The 13,321-nt window shown below is 39.3% G+C and overlaps 1 protein-coding gene across 2 annotated transcripts in view; it reads right to left on the reverse strand.

Moving 5' to 3' along the window:
• ADIPOR2 (adiponectin receptor 2) overlaps window positions 1–13,321 on the reverse strand; it is a 48,472-nt gene that overhangs the window by 5,365 nt on the left and 29,786 nt on the right. For both annotated transcript variants that reach the window (XM_065646069.1, XM_065646079.1), the window contains exons 3-6: window positions 4,527–4,646; window positions 2,412–2,583; window positions 1,562–1,748; window positions 291–478 (exon numbers count right to left, since the gene is read on the reverse strand). In XM_065646069.1, the coding sequence (XP_065502141.1) occupies window positions 291–478; window positions 1,562–1,748; window positions 2,412–2,583; window positions 4,527–4,646 (667 nt within the window). The remainder of the gene's footprint in view (window positions 1–290; window positions 479–1,561; window positions 1,749–2,411; window positions 2,584–4,526; window positions 4,647–13,321) is intronic.

Consider the following 13,321-nt stretch of genomic DNA (forward strand, 5'->3'; position numbering starts at 1 on the left):
TTTTTTTGAGAGAGAAAAGCTTCTAGCTATAGCTAGAAATACTTTGCAACACCTATCCTACTGCATGTGTTACTGTCCATTTCAGGAATGCACTTCCAGGACTCACACTAGCCCTTATCTGTGCATCCAGTTGGCTATAATTAATGCTGAAAGAAAACCCATCAAGCTCCCAATTCAATAATATTAGCTCTCTATAAAATTAAGCTCTCCTAAGTCTTCCTGAGATAGTTTTTCCAAGTGGGAAGGAGGAAAAGCAGTCAAGAAGCAAAACTATTAACTTCAGGTCTTACCTGCCCTTACACCCCGGTATTCAGGGGTTGCAAACATGTCCCATTGTGAGACAATTATGGCTGCAATGCCCAGGACACAAATCACAATCAAGTAGATGAAGCAAGGCTGAGGGTTGCAATAGAAGGAGTAGTACAGCCATGGTACAAAGCTGCCCATTATGAGAAGCGCAATACCAGAATAGTCCAGCCTAGAAGGAAACAAAAATCAGTTTTGTAAGAAATGCAAAGCTTTAGAAGTCCTCATACCAACACTCTCTTCTTCAGTAGACCAATTATCTACTTCTCAGTACAAAATGAAGTTGTTATCACTATTGCAATTTACTTCCTGATGGCAACTGTTCCACCAAAACCCTCCTACAGCGACAGAGGTTACCTTGACAGCCAGTTAGTAAGGCCATTTTTGGACAGTCATCGGCAATACATACAGCAGCCATTAGACCAAAAGTTTTTGAAGAAAACTCAGATTTGAGCTTCAGATGAGGAAAAAAAACCAGCATGAGTCCTCTGAACACAAAAAATGGCACACAGTATGTTGCGAGAGCACAGCCAACACAAACACTTTAGTATCTGACAAGTATGGGTTAGTTAGGCAACAGCTTAAGTGATCACTGGGGAATACTGTCACAATTTTTCAACTACGCTGTTTTTTCTGTACACTAGTAAAGAAAAAGGATTTCTACAGGCATTGCTTTTTACCACACCCTGACAAAATGCTCCTACAAAAGATGTAGTTTAGTTTTCAGTAGGGAATTTTTAATTGATGGGTTACTTTAGAGGTGGTCTTGCAGATTACACAACCCTAGGTTGAGTAATCTTCGGAAACGGAAGATATTTAGCAGCCAGCCAAAAAAAGAACACATAGTAAAAACCAGAAGACCAAGACATCCTGATACATTGTGGAGCTGTCTTGCATAAGTTTAAGATTCAAAGTTACTAAGAACAGTTGAAATGACAAGAAGTGACAGTTGCATTAAAAATTCAAAGTCCTGCAACTCAGCTCTAGGTATATTACTTGCAGCAGCAAGATGCATGCAGACGCCTGCCAAACAGCAAAAAATGAAGGTGTTTTAAGACTAAAATGACAGCACAAAAAGCTCATGCTGAAACAAACAATAATTAGAAGAAGCTGCATTAAATCTCTGCTGAACTCTGTTCCAAAGTACATGCAGTCATGCAATCAACAACTCCTGCACTTGGGCTCAGGCACAAATTCCAACTCTGTTTTCCCACCTGCTTCTTATTTGGCCTACCCCTGTCCTCCAGGCACTTACTTGGAGAAGAGCCGGGAAACACCTTCTGAGTGGCAATAAACTGTGTGAAAGAGCCATGAGAAGGAGAGGCAGAGTATGGCTCCCAAGAAGAACAATCCAACAACCACTTTCTCCTGCACAGGTGCTACAAAGGACATGTTTGGCCGAAACATGTAGAAGATTCCCAAACAAAGGAAGAACACACATCCTGAAAAAAAGGCAGAACGGTGTCAAGTACATGCATACTGAAAGCTTTTCTTTCTAAAAGCAGGACTTTAATGTACAGGAGCACTAAACACAGGAGCTGCATTAAAACCAGCAGCACACATGCAGAATGAAGTACTGCCCTACTTCAGTTATGCATTCCAATCCCATTTCTATCTCAAACTGATGCAATACAGACTTGCGTGGACTCTCTAGTTTTAATTGTTTTGCAAGATGCCCTACAACCCGTTGGACATTCTAGAACAATGAAAAAAAAAATCTGTTGCAAAACATAAAAAGAGAAAGGCATAGTTCAGAGAAATCTTTTCCCTTCAATGCTCCTTGCAAGTTGAAAATCACTCAAAGTGCAACTTAAGTGTGTTCCTGTAGCAAGAAATGATCTCAATTAACATCTACAGACTTGGGAATAAAGAATATCTAATGGTAATTTATTAACAATTTGGAAATTTCCAATTCATTCCCTTGTATTGAATGCCTGGATTAATGAAGTCCCATCCAGCCCTGGTGGGATAAAATTAGGAGAGGGACACCAACCTGTTAATTTAATAGGTTACTAATGGAATGGTAATGCTGACCACCCCATTCTATCTTGCTCTCAATGAAAGAGAACAATCAAACCAATTAGCATAGAACAAATGGAAAATACCTAGAAGGTGTGTCCAGATGTTACCAGTCTCTGTATGTATTCTGAAGATACTCTTGAAACAAGCCCGGAAGGAAGGCATGGGTGGTCTGTGTCCATGCAACAGGTAGTCGTTGTCCTTTAGCCAGTCAGGCAGAACATCATGGGGAATGACTCTCCATCGGCCCTCCCATACCTAGAAGTTAGAAGACTATAGTTAAATGCAGGGAACTGAGCTCCTCTGATCTATGGCAAAAGTTAGAAAAACTGTATTAGTAAAAGCGTTGGAGTAATCTATGAGTACAGTAAAGGGCTGATGGGAGCTCCTTGGGGAAAAGGCTTTACACCTGAAATGCAATTAAGTCACTGTTCCCTATTCAGAACCGTATCATTATGAAGTTGAGCTGCACCAGCAGAGAAAGAAATACTTCAGTATTTCATTGAACAGGTAAGCTATTGGGCTTCCTCACTGCTAACAAAGGGAGAGCTTTTAATTCATTTCCATGTTCTGTTGTTTTCACAAATCATCCTTTCCATTTAATTGAAAAAGCCAACACCTAGTTCTCTCCAATAAATAAGTAAAAGTCTGTTCTTCTAACCACAAGCCAATCTGACTATATATTTGCTAGCATTTGGGGCAGTCTAGCAAAAAAGCTACACCCATCAGCACTAATATGGGCCAGAAAGCATGAAGTGGCAAGAATCCTGTGAGAAGTGGCCAGTCCCTTCTCCAGGTTGGAATAAAAAAAGCTCCCACACTCCCAAAACAAATAGGGAGAGATCAGTTAAGGCAACAGATCCATCACGCTCAATTCCATCAGATTTCTTCTTTAAAGAGAGAGCGCGCGTATGTGTACACGTCTAATTCTTGCAGCTGGTCCCAAATGAAAAAAGTGTGCACAGGATTTCTTAGCGCTGCTTCAGTAACATAAGATACGTGTAGTCTTCAGTTTGGCTTCAGAAGCAGCACTGCCAAGCAGAGGGCACCAGGGAATTGCTTTATGTACCGGGGCTGTGTCTGCAGTATTCCTTGGGTTTGTCGTCTGGCTAGTAACACAGGAGCAAGTGTGAAGAATCCTGAAACACTAAGTTTAAAAAAACTACATTCTTATTCCAGTTTCAACAAGAGCCCAGAGTTTTTAAATCAATTCTCCACACTCCTTCATGGAAGCAAAACAAAACTAATCAAAATTACCAACCCAGTTGAAGACTAGATTCTTAAATATATTTAATGAGAAAATTAACTGGTTTACTTCATGAACCAAAAATTTGAATTGAGGTAGAAACAGCAGGAAGGAATTCATTTTACACAATCCACCCTACAGAACATCTAAAAAGGGGCAAAGATTAATAGTTTAGGGAAAAAAACCCACCACACACACACAAACAAAACAAAAAAATAAAACAAAAACCACCACCAAAACCAAACCAGCAAACAAAAAACCCAACAAGAAATTAAAAGAACCCCAAAACAACCCACACAGAAAAGATCACCAAATAACTAGGGCCCCTCTGCAAAAACAAAGAATAGTTCATAAAACCAGCACGAACAAGCATATAAAGGGGCAGTACTCCTTTCACCAAGAAAGGAGGGCCAGAGACTGATACAGACCCATGGCTTTAAAAAGTAACAAAAATTGAGCCAGGTCAGCAATTACGAAGTTTACAATGGATTTACTTAGATACAGTTTTAATACAGCCTTGTTTTCTTTTCAAGTAACAGACAAAGCTTATTCTACAATGCATGCAAATGGTGCTGAAAAAACAAAATATTTGCAAGACTGAAGAAACCTGAGGAAAAAAATGATCTTATAAATGAAAGTGCCTTGAACCAGAAACACTGGAAGCTGAAGGCTTTTATTCTGCTTTGCACTAACAGGTGTTTCTCAAGAGAGACTCCTCATTTGCCTGATCATATTTACAGTCTCATTTGTAGTCTCTATTGTTCCATGCTTTACAATTTATTCATTTATGACAGACTGAGATCCTGAGAAGGTGTAGCATTACTAGTTATAACAAGAGATGCTCATGTGTATCTGCTCTCCCTCACATTAGTAGTGCAGTTGCTGCAGGTATAGCCCTCTGAATTTTCTTAGAAAAACTACTGAAACTACTTCAGCTGTTTCCACATGCTCTTACCTTACACACAAATTCTTCCATTCTCTCCATGGCATGGTGGGCTTGGAGGAGAGGTGACATACCCATAAACCCTTCATCTTCTTGAGGTGGCTCATCATTGTGTTTAGAATCCTCAGAACACTGGAGGGAAAAAAATAGAGAAAATGTTTTGTAGAAAGATGAACAGAGAAAGGTGACGTTTTCCATACAAAGCTATGATTTGAGGTCTTAGAAAATAAAGAAGTCTTCTTTCCTTATACTGCACTGAGGAAGGAATTCAAAACAACCAGCAAAAAAATTATTATATTCTTAGGTATCTGAGAACAACTCGCATGTCTAAACCATCTTGCACGTTTTCACCAGGTTTAGAAGAAAGCGGCATTCTTCTGTAAGTTACGCTTCGTTAAAGCCCAGATATGGAGTCTGAGGCTTGCATCCTACCCACCTCTAGGGAAGGATTACTTCCTGTTTTATGTTTCAATATCACTATGCTTGCCTTAATGCCTCTAACTTACCTGGCATTTCAGGATAATAAAAGGCAAGCCAAAAAGCAGAATACATTTACCTTGTTATAAATGCTTCACCTCAATTTTTGGTTTGGATCTGAAGATCTATTCTGTTTAACTGACACTTCTGTTCAGCTCATAATCCAGTAATAGAAATTTACTCATTTGACTTCCAAGGTATTCCAGAAACTAGTATGAAACTTTTGCCAGTTAGACAAAGGCAAGCTATCAAAGAAAAGCAGTAACAGACAAAGTTTAAAGCAAAACTCAAATGAAAAGAAACATACATATCCCCAAGGTGTACCAAGGGAATTATGAAAACAAAACCAAACAAACAAGCAAAAAACACCCCACTGAGCCTGGTTATTCGACTGGTACGTATCACTAATAACTTTCTAGGAATGAGTCACTAAGTTTGGTAGTTTTCTACCCTACGTTGACTTATCACATCATCTACATGTTACAATACACTCTAGGTTTCCGTTTACAAAAAATGTGGGGTGGGAGGAGTGGGGGTCGCAAGAGTTATAGATTCCCGTTTGCCTACTACAATGTTCGTGGCCCACCAGAAATTCCATTCCATGCTGCAGCTTCCAAAGTAAACAAGTTTGAGAAAGCTAGAAAAGAGAGAATGAGTCTTTTGTACCCTTCAGGATTGACGCCGAAAGCTGCCACGCACCTCGTGAGTGAGCCAAGAAAGCCCCACAATCTGTATGGAGACCACTCTCCTCTATATTACAAGGCAGAATGCTTCTTCTCCCTCCTCATATCAAGGTTAACAACTTTAAAATTGAGATTACTTATCAATAATACCATCCAAAGTGACTGAAGATTTAATACATAACTTATAGATAAAGTATCTGAGGTTATCATCAGTAATGCTGAGGTTAATGTCCTGAACTTTGAGTCAGAGATCAGATCTGGCTGTGTGTTTGTCCCATGTTACAGCTCTCTCCTTAGAGTAAAGCCTTATTAACCATTATTCCATGAACGAGTTAACTGAGCAAACTGCCTAAAACTTTCATTTTTTTAATAAATAAAAGGAGAATTCTTCAGACCTACAGTGAGCTTATCTAGGTTCAATATTTCAGGGGGGTTTTCTGAGAGAGAAATGACATGCTAATACTTGCTGTTGTACCAGAGGCTTGCAGTAGCCACTGAAGCTTCACTGTTTGAAGAGGTCCCCCCACCACATAGATCTTGACCCAATTTTGGTTATACAGCATGCAGATCTCTGCTACATAATACATAGTATACGTCCTTCACATTTTATGTATGACCTCACATTTGTCCATCCTAGGACAACTCTATTGACTAAATGAATCTTTGTACATAATCCATGTCCCTTGTACGATCTACTTGCCTTTGTTTATCATTCCAGTCAACATCCCCTCTGAGCAAGTCTGGGCAATTATTTCATATTTTACAGCAGATGATTGACATAAATATTGATCAGCTCTAGGCAGATCGTAGAGCAGTACAAAACAGTCTTAAATACACTTTCATTGTCTAGATTATCCCCTTAATTCTACTGAGAAAGGCATCAGGCAACACCAAGATGTAAACAGGTTTAATAGCCTTCTAAAATAGGCACATGTTCTGTTAGACCAGAAAGTGCATTAATAAAAAACAAATTTGGTTCATTCTGACTCAACAACATTCACTGACATTATTTCCCATACTGTCAATTTTACTGGCTTTTTCTACTAATGGATCTATCTTGTTAAGAGTCTCAGTTTTCAACACTATAAATAATTAACTCAAGGTCACAGAAACACAAAATGGTTTGGGTTGGAAGATCATCTAGTCCAAGCCCCCTGCCATGGAGGTCTGGATAAGATGCTCACGATAATCTGCACAATGTTACAAATCAAAGAAATCTTTGGTTTCCAAGAACATGCCTTAACAGAAAAGCAAGGCTGGTGTTTTAGTTCCAATGTACTTGGCACAAGAAGCACTGCTGTGCCTTTCAGCTACCCTAGAATTCCCTCCCCTAGCACCACATCATGACCAGCTGGAATGGGGTGAACAAGTTAGTAATCCTCAATTTATAAAACTGGGTGGACTGAAGGAAAAAAGGTCCCTTATGAAATCAAAGCCTGTATTCATTGCAGTCTGCCCAGTGACTCAAAGCCAAAAAATGTTCATTCCCCCCCTCCACATATTCCCATTTCTAGAATGATGGGAAGGTTTAAATTTGAACAGACTGTAAAGCTCGAAGAGCACAGCTATTTATGAACTAGTCCAATCGTTTGCATTTTGGCAATGTGCCTACAAACAAATCATTACTGAGCTTCTTTTAGTGATAAAAAGAATTCATATCATATATACAGTCCAGATTACTGCCAGAAAATTGAATTGATTTTACTATCTCCTTCCTGCCCTCGAACTGCAAAATTAGCATTCAAGGAAAAAACTAAAGCTCAGCTTCTTAGTCCTTTTCTTGCTAAGGAGGCAAAACGAGGTCTGTTCTGGAACATCTGTCCTCTCTCGACTCCTTCCCATAAGGTCCCATTAGAAAGAACAGTAAACTGTGCTTCTTGGAAGGTGGAACTCTCTAGTTGGAGCACAACACCGATGTCAGTTTTCATTTGGAAATCTGAAGGAGCCTATTGACCTTCAATTCTTCAGACAACGACTGAAGGGAAAAAAATACCACTTTTCTGTTCAGAAGGCATATTGTTCTAAGATTTCCACTGTGACAAGCTCCTTTGTATCTTAGGATAACCACAGTCTCTTTTATTTGGCTGATTTTATCAGAAATTCAAGAATACTTCTAGAATACAACAACATAACCAAGCAAAGGCTTTAGGACCCATTTTCAAATATTTTTAAGTTCTGTCCACAGAATCACACTTTAAAAATGGGGAACGGGTTGGGTAAATATTCCCCCTTGCCTAAGATCATGCAAGAAATGAGTGCCCAGAACAAAACTCAATACTCCCACTTTTAGTGTAGTATGGTATCCTGAACCAAGGGCTTCCAGAATAATTTTTGCCAAAAGGATTTTCACCTGGCTAATGTTTCAGATGTTCTTTTACGTCATCTAATTTACTCAATTTCTTTTAAGAGCCATCTCAAATTTTGACTGAATAATTCTGTGAAGTTTTTAAAGCATTTCAGACTAGCTTGAAATCAAAATCCCCATTCACTTATAACAAGCGCACTTGTTGCAATCATCAGCTGTCATTTTTCAGCTGCACACATGAAGCACTGCATAGAATCAGTCTTTCATACAAATCAAAAATCATGGCTTCTGTATACTTACACTCCGGATGGCCTGGACGCTTAATTCTACAGAAATGCCACACGGTCCTTCCAGTTTTAATCCTACCCCTTCGCAAATTCATAGAGTGTTAAAGCTACCAACAAACATAGTACAGATACCTAATGAGACAGAAATTATAGAACAGAAGTATAAATGCATCTCGAGTCGAATAATGGCACCAGAGAATAAACTAAACCTGAAGGACAAGGGACAATGGCTGGAAGAGAATAGTTTTAATGGTTTATCCATACTCATTTTGTTTTGAGACGTCTTCCAGATTCTCCTGCGACAATGGTGATAGAAAAAGTAAAAGGAAGAGGTAGAAATCAGACTTGATTATACCACTTCGTACAGAGTTCCAGGCACCACACTTCCAGGGACAGATCACTTTCTAAGCAAGAATTTCAGTGTGTGCTTTGGTAGGGATAGAAAAGGTTAATGCCCAAAGCAAGACTTAGAGCACCAGAACAAACAAGAGAAAGAAACCTAAGATCCCAATTGCACAGTGCCCATCATTAAGTAAGTTTAACATTAAAAATCTCACTCTTTTATAGCAATTGCACAAAATTAAAGAAAAAAGCTTTACATGTAGTACAAGAATTTGTTGGCTGAATACAGTCCAAAGAAGTCAGACCACACAGCCAAAGACCCTGTTACAGATAAAACCGCAGTAAAACCTGCTCTAGTAAATGCAATATACTTCCCTTGTCTACTACAACAGCTTGTCCTTCTCACATAGACTAACAGTTATTATACTATCACTCTCAAATCTGTTAACAGATACACTGTTTATGAATGCCCTTACTATGGAAAAGCCTGTCAGAAGTCAAGTCACAACGGTAGAAGAAGATTCCAGAAACCCTCTTCTCACTTTCGAAAAAATTGTGTTCTCTGGACTTCAAGCGATAAGAGTGTACTATCTTGAGGTCTGTAGTTTCTTGATGTCAGTTTACAGATTTCTAGAAAGACTGAGGGTTTACACAGGACCACTACTTGCACAGGCAACAAGCAAGCTCTAGTTCATCGCTTCAGACTGCAATTTTGCTAGAAAGCATCAATCTGTGTTCAGTAGAGTGTATAAACTGAAACATAAGTCAGACTTGAATGAAGCCACCTACAAAGCTTACTCGGTCAAAAGTGGTCCTCTTCTCCCTCACCCTCATCTTCCTTTACACCGCTTCTGGCACTCCTCTAATCCTTGGGTTGATTAGCTGATCCAACACTAATCAGGCAGAAATCACTCACATTTTTGCTAGGCAAGCTTCCTATTAGATATTATAGTTGGTTCAGAAAACCAAGGGATTTAAGGAGCTCAAGCTACTGCGACAGAAACAAAAGGGAGCATCAGCTCCCATTTTACTGAGAACCACTACAGAATACTTTCTGTGGATCACGTTCAAGGCCATATTTCTTTTCAACACGTTTCAGTTGGATGTCAAATGATCTCCAGTCCTCTTTTTGTAGTGTACATCAGTTAGAAAGGAGCCTAAAAACCTGGCTAGCCATGGATTAAGGAAAGTAAAACTAACGATCACTTCAGTAGGCTGCTGTATTCCCACAACTTCCAGCAGCTTTCAGGACTGCACTTCCAGAAATGTGACAGTTCTGATTGGTTGCATGTATGGTATTTGATGCACAACCAGAAGTGCACGTTAACCAGTAACACTAGTAACTGCAATACAAGTCTCCTAAACCCCAGAAAGGGGAAAACTCTTCTGTGTTAGGGTTCCTTTTTGGACAGTCACCACTCAGTTACTTGAGGGCCTAACTGACTGTGCACATACCTAGGTAGTATTAAGCTCTGGAATTAATGAAGTCTCACGTCTCAAAGCTCAACTGTTTGTGATGCCAATCCACCATCACGCCATCACTGGTGCCCTAAAGCTGCTATCACAGGAATTTCTGAAGCGTGATGCAGTCTGAATCTGTTCTGATGTTCTTGCTTCCTTCAGCTGCTGATAGATGCTCCCCCATTCTCGATCTGTGTCCCGACAGAACTCTGCCTCAGTATGAACACATCATTGTAACGCAGGCAAGATAATTCAGAAAAAGCAAAGTCTTGATTAACACTGAATTGTGGGATATTATAAGACTCAGTACTTATACACAATTCTCTTCTTAGAACACAAACTAGAAAACATATGTTGCTGCATTTACAATACCACTGTTATCCCCCATATTAAACCGAAGTCACAAAGTCTAGACATGAACTTGGAGTTCTTGCTCTTGTTTATCTTGATCTCATCAGATAAATGATTAATAGTGTTTAACATGACATTCAAGTCATTTAATGTTTCTTGGGGCTGCATGCCAGATTCAGTAACTCAAGAGTATTCAGCATAATGGCCAAGATACATTCAAGGCTATCATATAAAAATACTATTTTTCTAATTGCAGTCCTATAACATCCATTTCAGCTAGCCAGATTGCTTTTTCCAGCAAATCCTCTGTGCCTATTTTGTCAACTGACCTTTTATCAATGCTTTCCTCTTACAAAAGCCCTGTTGATAGGTGGTGCCATGCCATGCCATTTCTCCTAAAAGCCTGCTGCACATTTTTCAGAATTTCATCAGCTTGTGTTCTTCGGATTGTAATTAATTAACTGGAAAAGCACAGCACCTTAAAAATTTCTGTGACTTCCCCTAACTTCTGCACATACCAAGTTACTTTAAAATAACAGCTTTGTCATTTAGAGTTTACATTCTCTCAATCTGACAGGCTTGTAAACACAGGCACACCACAGTTTCCAAAAGGCTAACTACATTCACACTCTATGCAGGGTGTGCAAATCTGTTTTTGCTGTCACAGGACCAAAAAAAAAAAAAAGTCTTTCAATAGCACTGTGCCAGAGACCCTTTCAGCCTATTGGTCAAAATGTTAAGTACTCGAAGGTTCCTGGAGTTTAGTATTTTTCCTCTGTAGGTCACCTTCTTATAAAAGCTACACTCCATTTAATATAGCACTTGGAAACGGTTTTATACAATCAGTCATGGGTGACTGCTTGCTGGCACTCATTAAAAACAAGCACTAACTTTTAACACTCGTTCAGCAAACAGTCCTAGGACAAAGTCACGTTTTGGTTTCAGCAACCTTGCTAATACATCCTTATTAGACACAGCTCCCTCATTAAATATCTTCAGATGAAAAACGTTTGTTGAATCTCTAAGTAGCAGCAACTACTGATTTTTCTGTCAATGTCCAGTACTTGACAAATACCAAAGACCTCAACGGCCACATGTGCTCAGCTTATCCATACACTTTGGTGAAAAGCCTGTAGAAATGGCTTCTACTACCAGAAGATTCTCATGCACTCTTTTCTGCTCTACTGTCATTGTTAATCCTGACAGCAGAAAAAGAAAACAAGCATGCTGGGCTTATGGAAAGAAATGCTCTGTTAAAATAAACAGAGACTGAAAGTATACTGCTGAACTTAACGTAATATCAGAGTCAATCAATTTAAAACAGTTGGAGGAAGATGCAAGTTAACCGACCAGAACACTATTTTCTCTTGTATCACTGTGAAAGGCCATCATATCTCCCGTTGCTGCCCAAGTCAGGGAGATACTATCTCCAGCAGAACAAAGGCAAAAACCATGGAATCTAACCCTTGTCCAGGGAAACAGTTGTGCCAGTGAATCACAAACAAAACCGCTCCCTCCCTCTCCCAGTTTCAACACACAGCACAGCAAGCAATGGTTACAAAACCAGCTGGCAGGCAGCAAACTCAGCAGAGTGCCAACACTTCCTCTCTCAAAGAGCTCAGGCTCTCCAGACTAAAAGGAGACAGTTGAACCCAGCTGCAACTCTACAAGACATAACCTATTAAAACTTTATTGTTCATTCACAGGAGAGTTTTCTGAAAGCCAGGGCAGACACAGAGACATGGCCATTTCCCACAGGTTACCAGCCTTCTGGGCAGAATACTGTCTACTCATGGTTGACTAGGTCACAGTTTCTGTCTTTTCTGCAGACATTCAATCTCTAAAAGCCTGTTAATAAACCAGGCATGTCAACTGTCGATGAAAGATGCATCAGCATCCAACCAACTGAAGCCTGTGGAGCCTGGAAACCATCTCGATAGACATATCACGTCTTCGTACTATTTAAGTGGGAATACTTTGAGATATTCTCCTCTGTGTATCCAAAAATGCTTTGCTGTACCAAGAAAAAAAAAGGCATATTTGTAGGGAAAGATACTAGACTCCAGCACTTACTTCAGTGACTAGCAGTCTGAATAAAATATGCGCTACTTCCAGTGCTTAGAACAAGTGAAGGAGAAATTCAGATGTTAACATATTTTGACCTGAAGTAAAATGCCAATTCGCATGCTTTCAAAGAAATAATGTTCTTTTCTAAGAGCTGCAAAATGGAAGAAAGGAAGACGTGATGAAGAAGTCTACAGAAAAACAAATTTTGAACATAATCTACTTTAAAACAAAAGCAAATATGTTTTTGTGAGACCTCAAATTCTGTTATGCCAGGCCTCTCCCATACACACTTAGAAGATGACCTCTACAAACAAAACCTATAATGCAATGCAGGAAGAAGGCAAATACAGAAGCAGATGCCAAGTTTTTAATCATAACTCCAAAGAACAATAGTAAAGTGCTAGATTGAAAATAAAGCTAAATGGTTTCAAACAGAGCAAGAAACTTGCAAGGACAAAAATTAAGGCAATCAGAATTTATGAATATCAGCTCCGGAATTACTATTCTTAAAATTCAAATGTCTACCTTTGGCCTTTAAAACTCCACCTGAACTCTTTTTCACTCAGCATGCACCATAAAGACAAGCTGACAATTCCATGAATTTACACACACCCTTCGGTAAATACCAAAACTATTTTTGTAGCTTGTTTTTGCAGGTAATACATACACACTTCTCGTAACAGAAAAGGCTTTGAGTAAGTTCTGTGATTCAAGCTAAGAGTCTTGAGCCATTTGCTCACCTTCCAATTATTCTAAAACTTTTCTTTTGTACCTCAAAATCTGTTACATCCTTCTACCCTGCTCCTTCAAGTCACTTCGGTATTTATGCTCTAG

Source organism: Caloenas nicobarica, chromosome 1 (genome assembly GCF_036013445.1).
Source record: "Caloenas nicobarica isolate bCalNic1 chromosome 1, bCalNic1.hap1, whole genome shotgun sequence".
Lineage (NCBI taxonomy): Eukaryota > Metazoa > Chordata > Aves > Columbiformes > Columbidae > Caloenas > Caloenas nicobarica.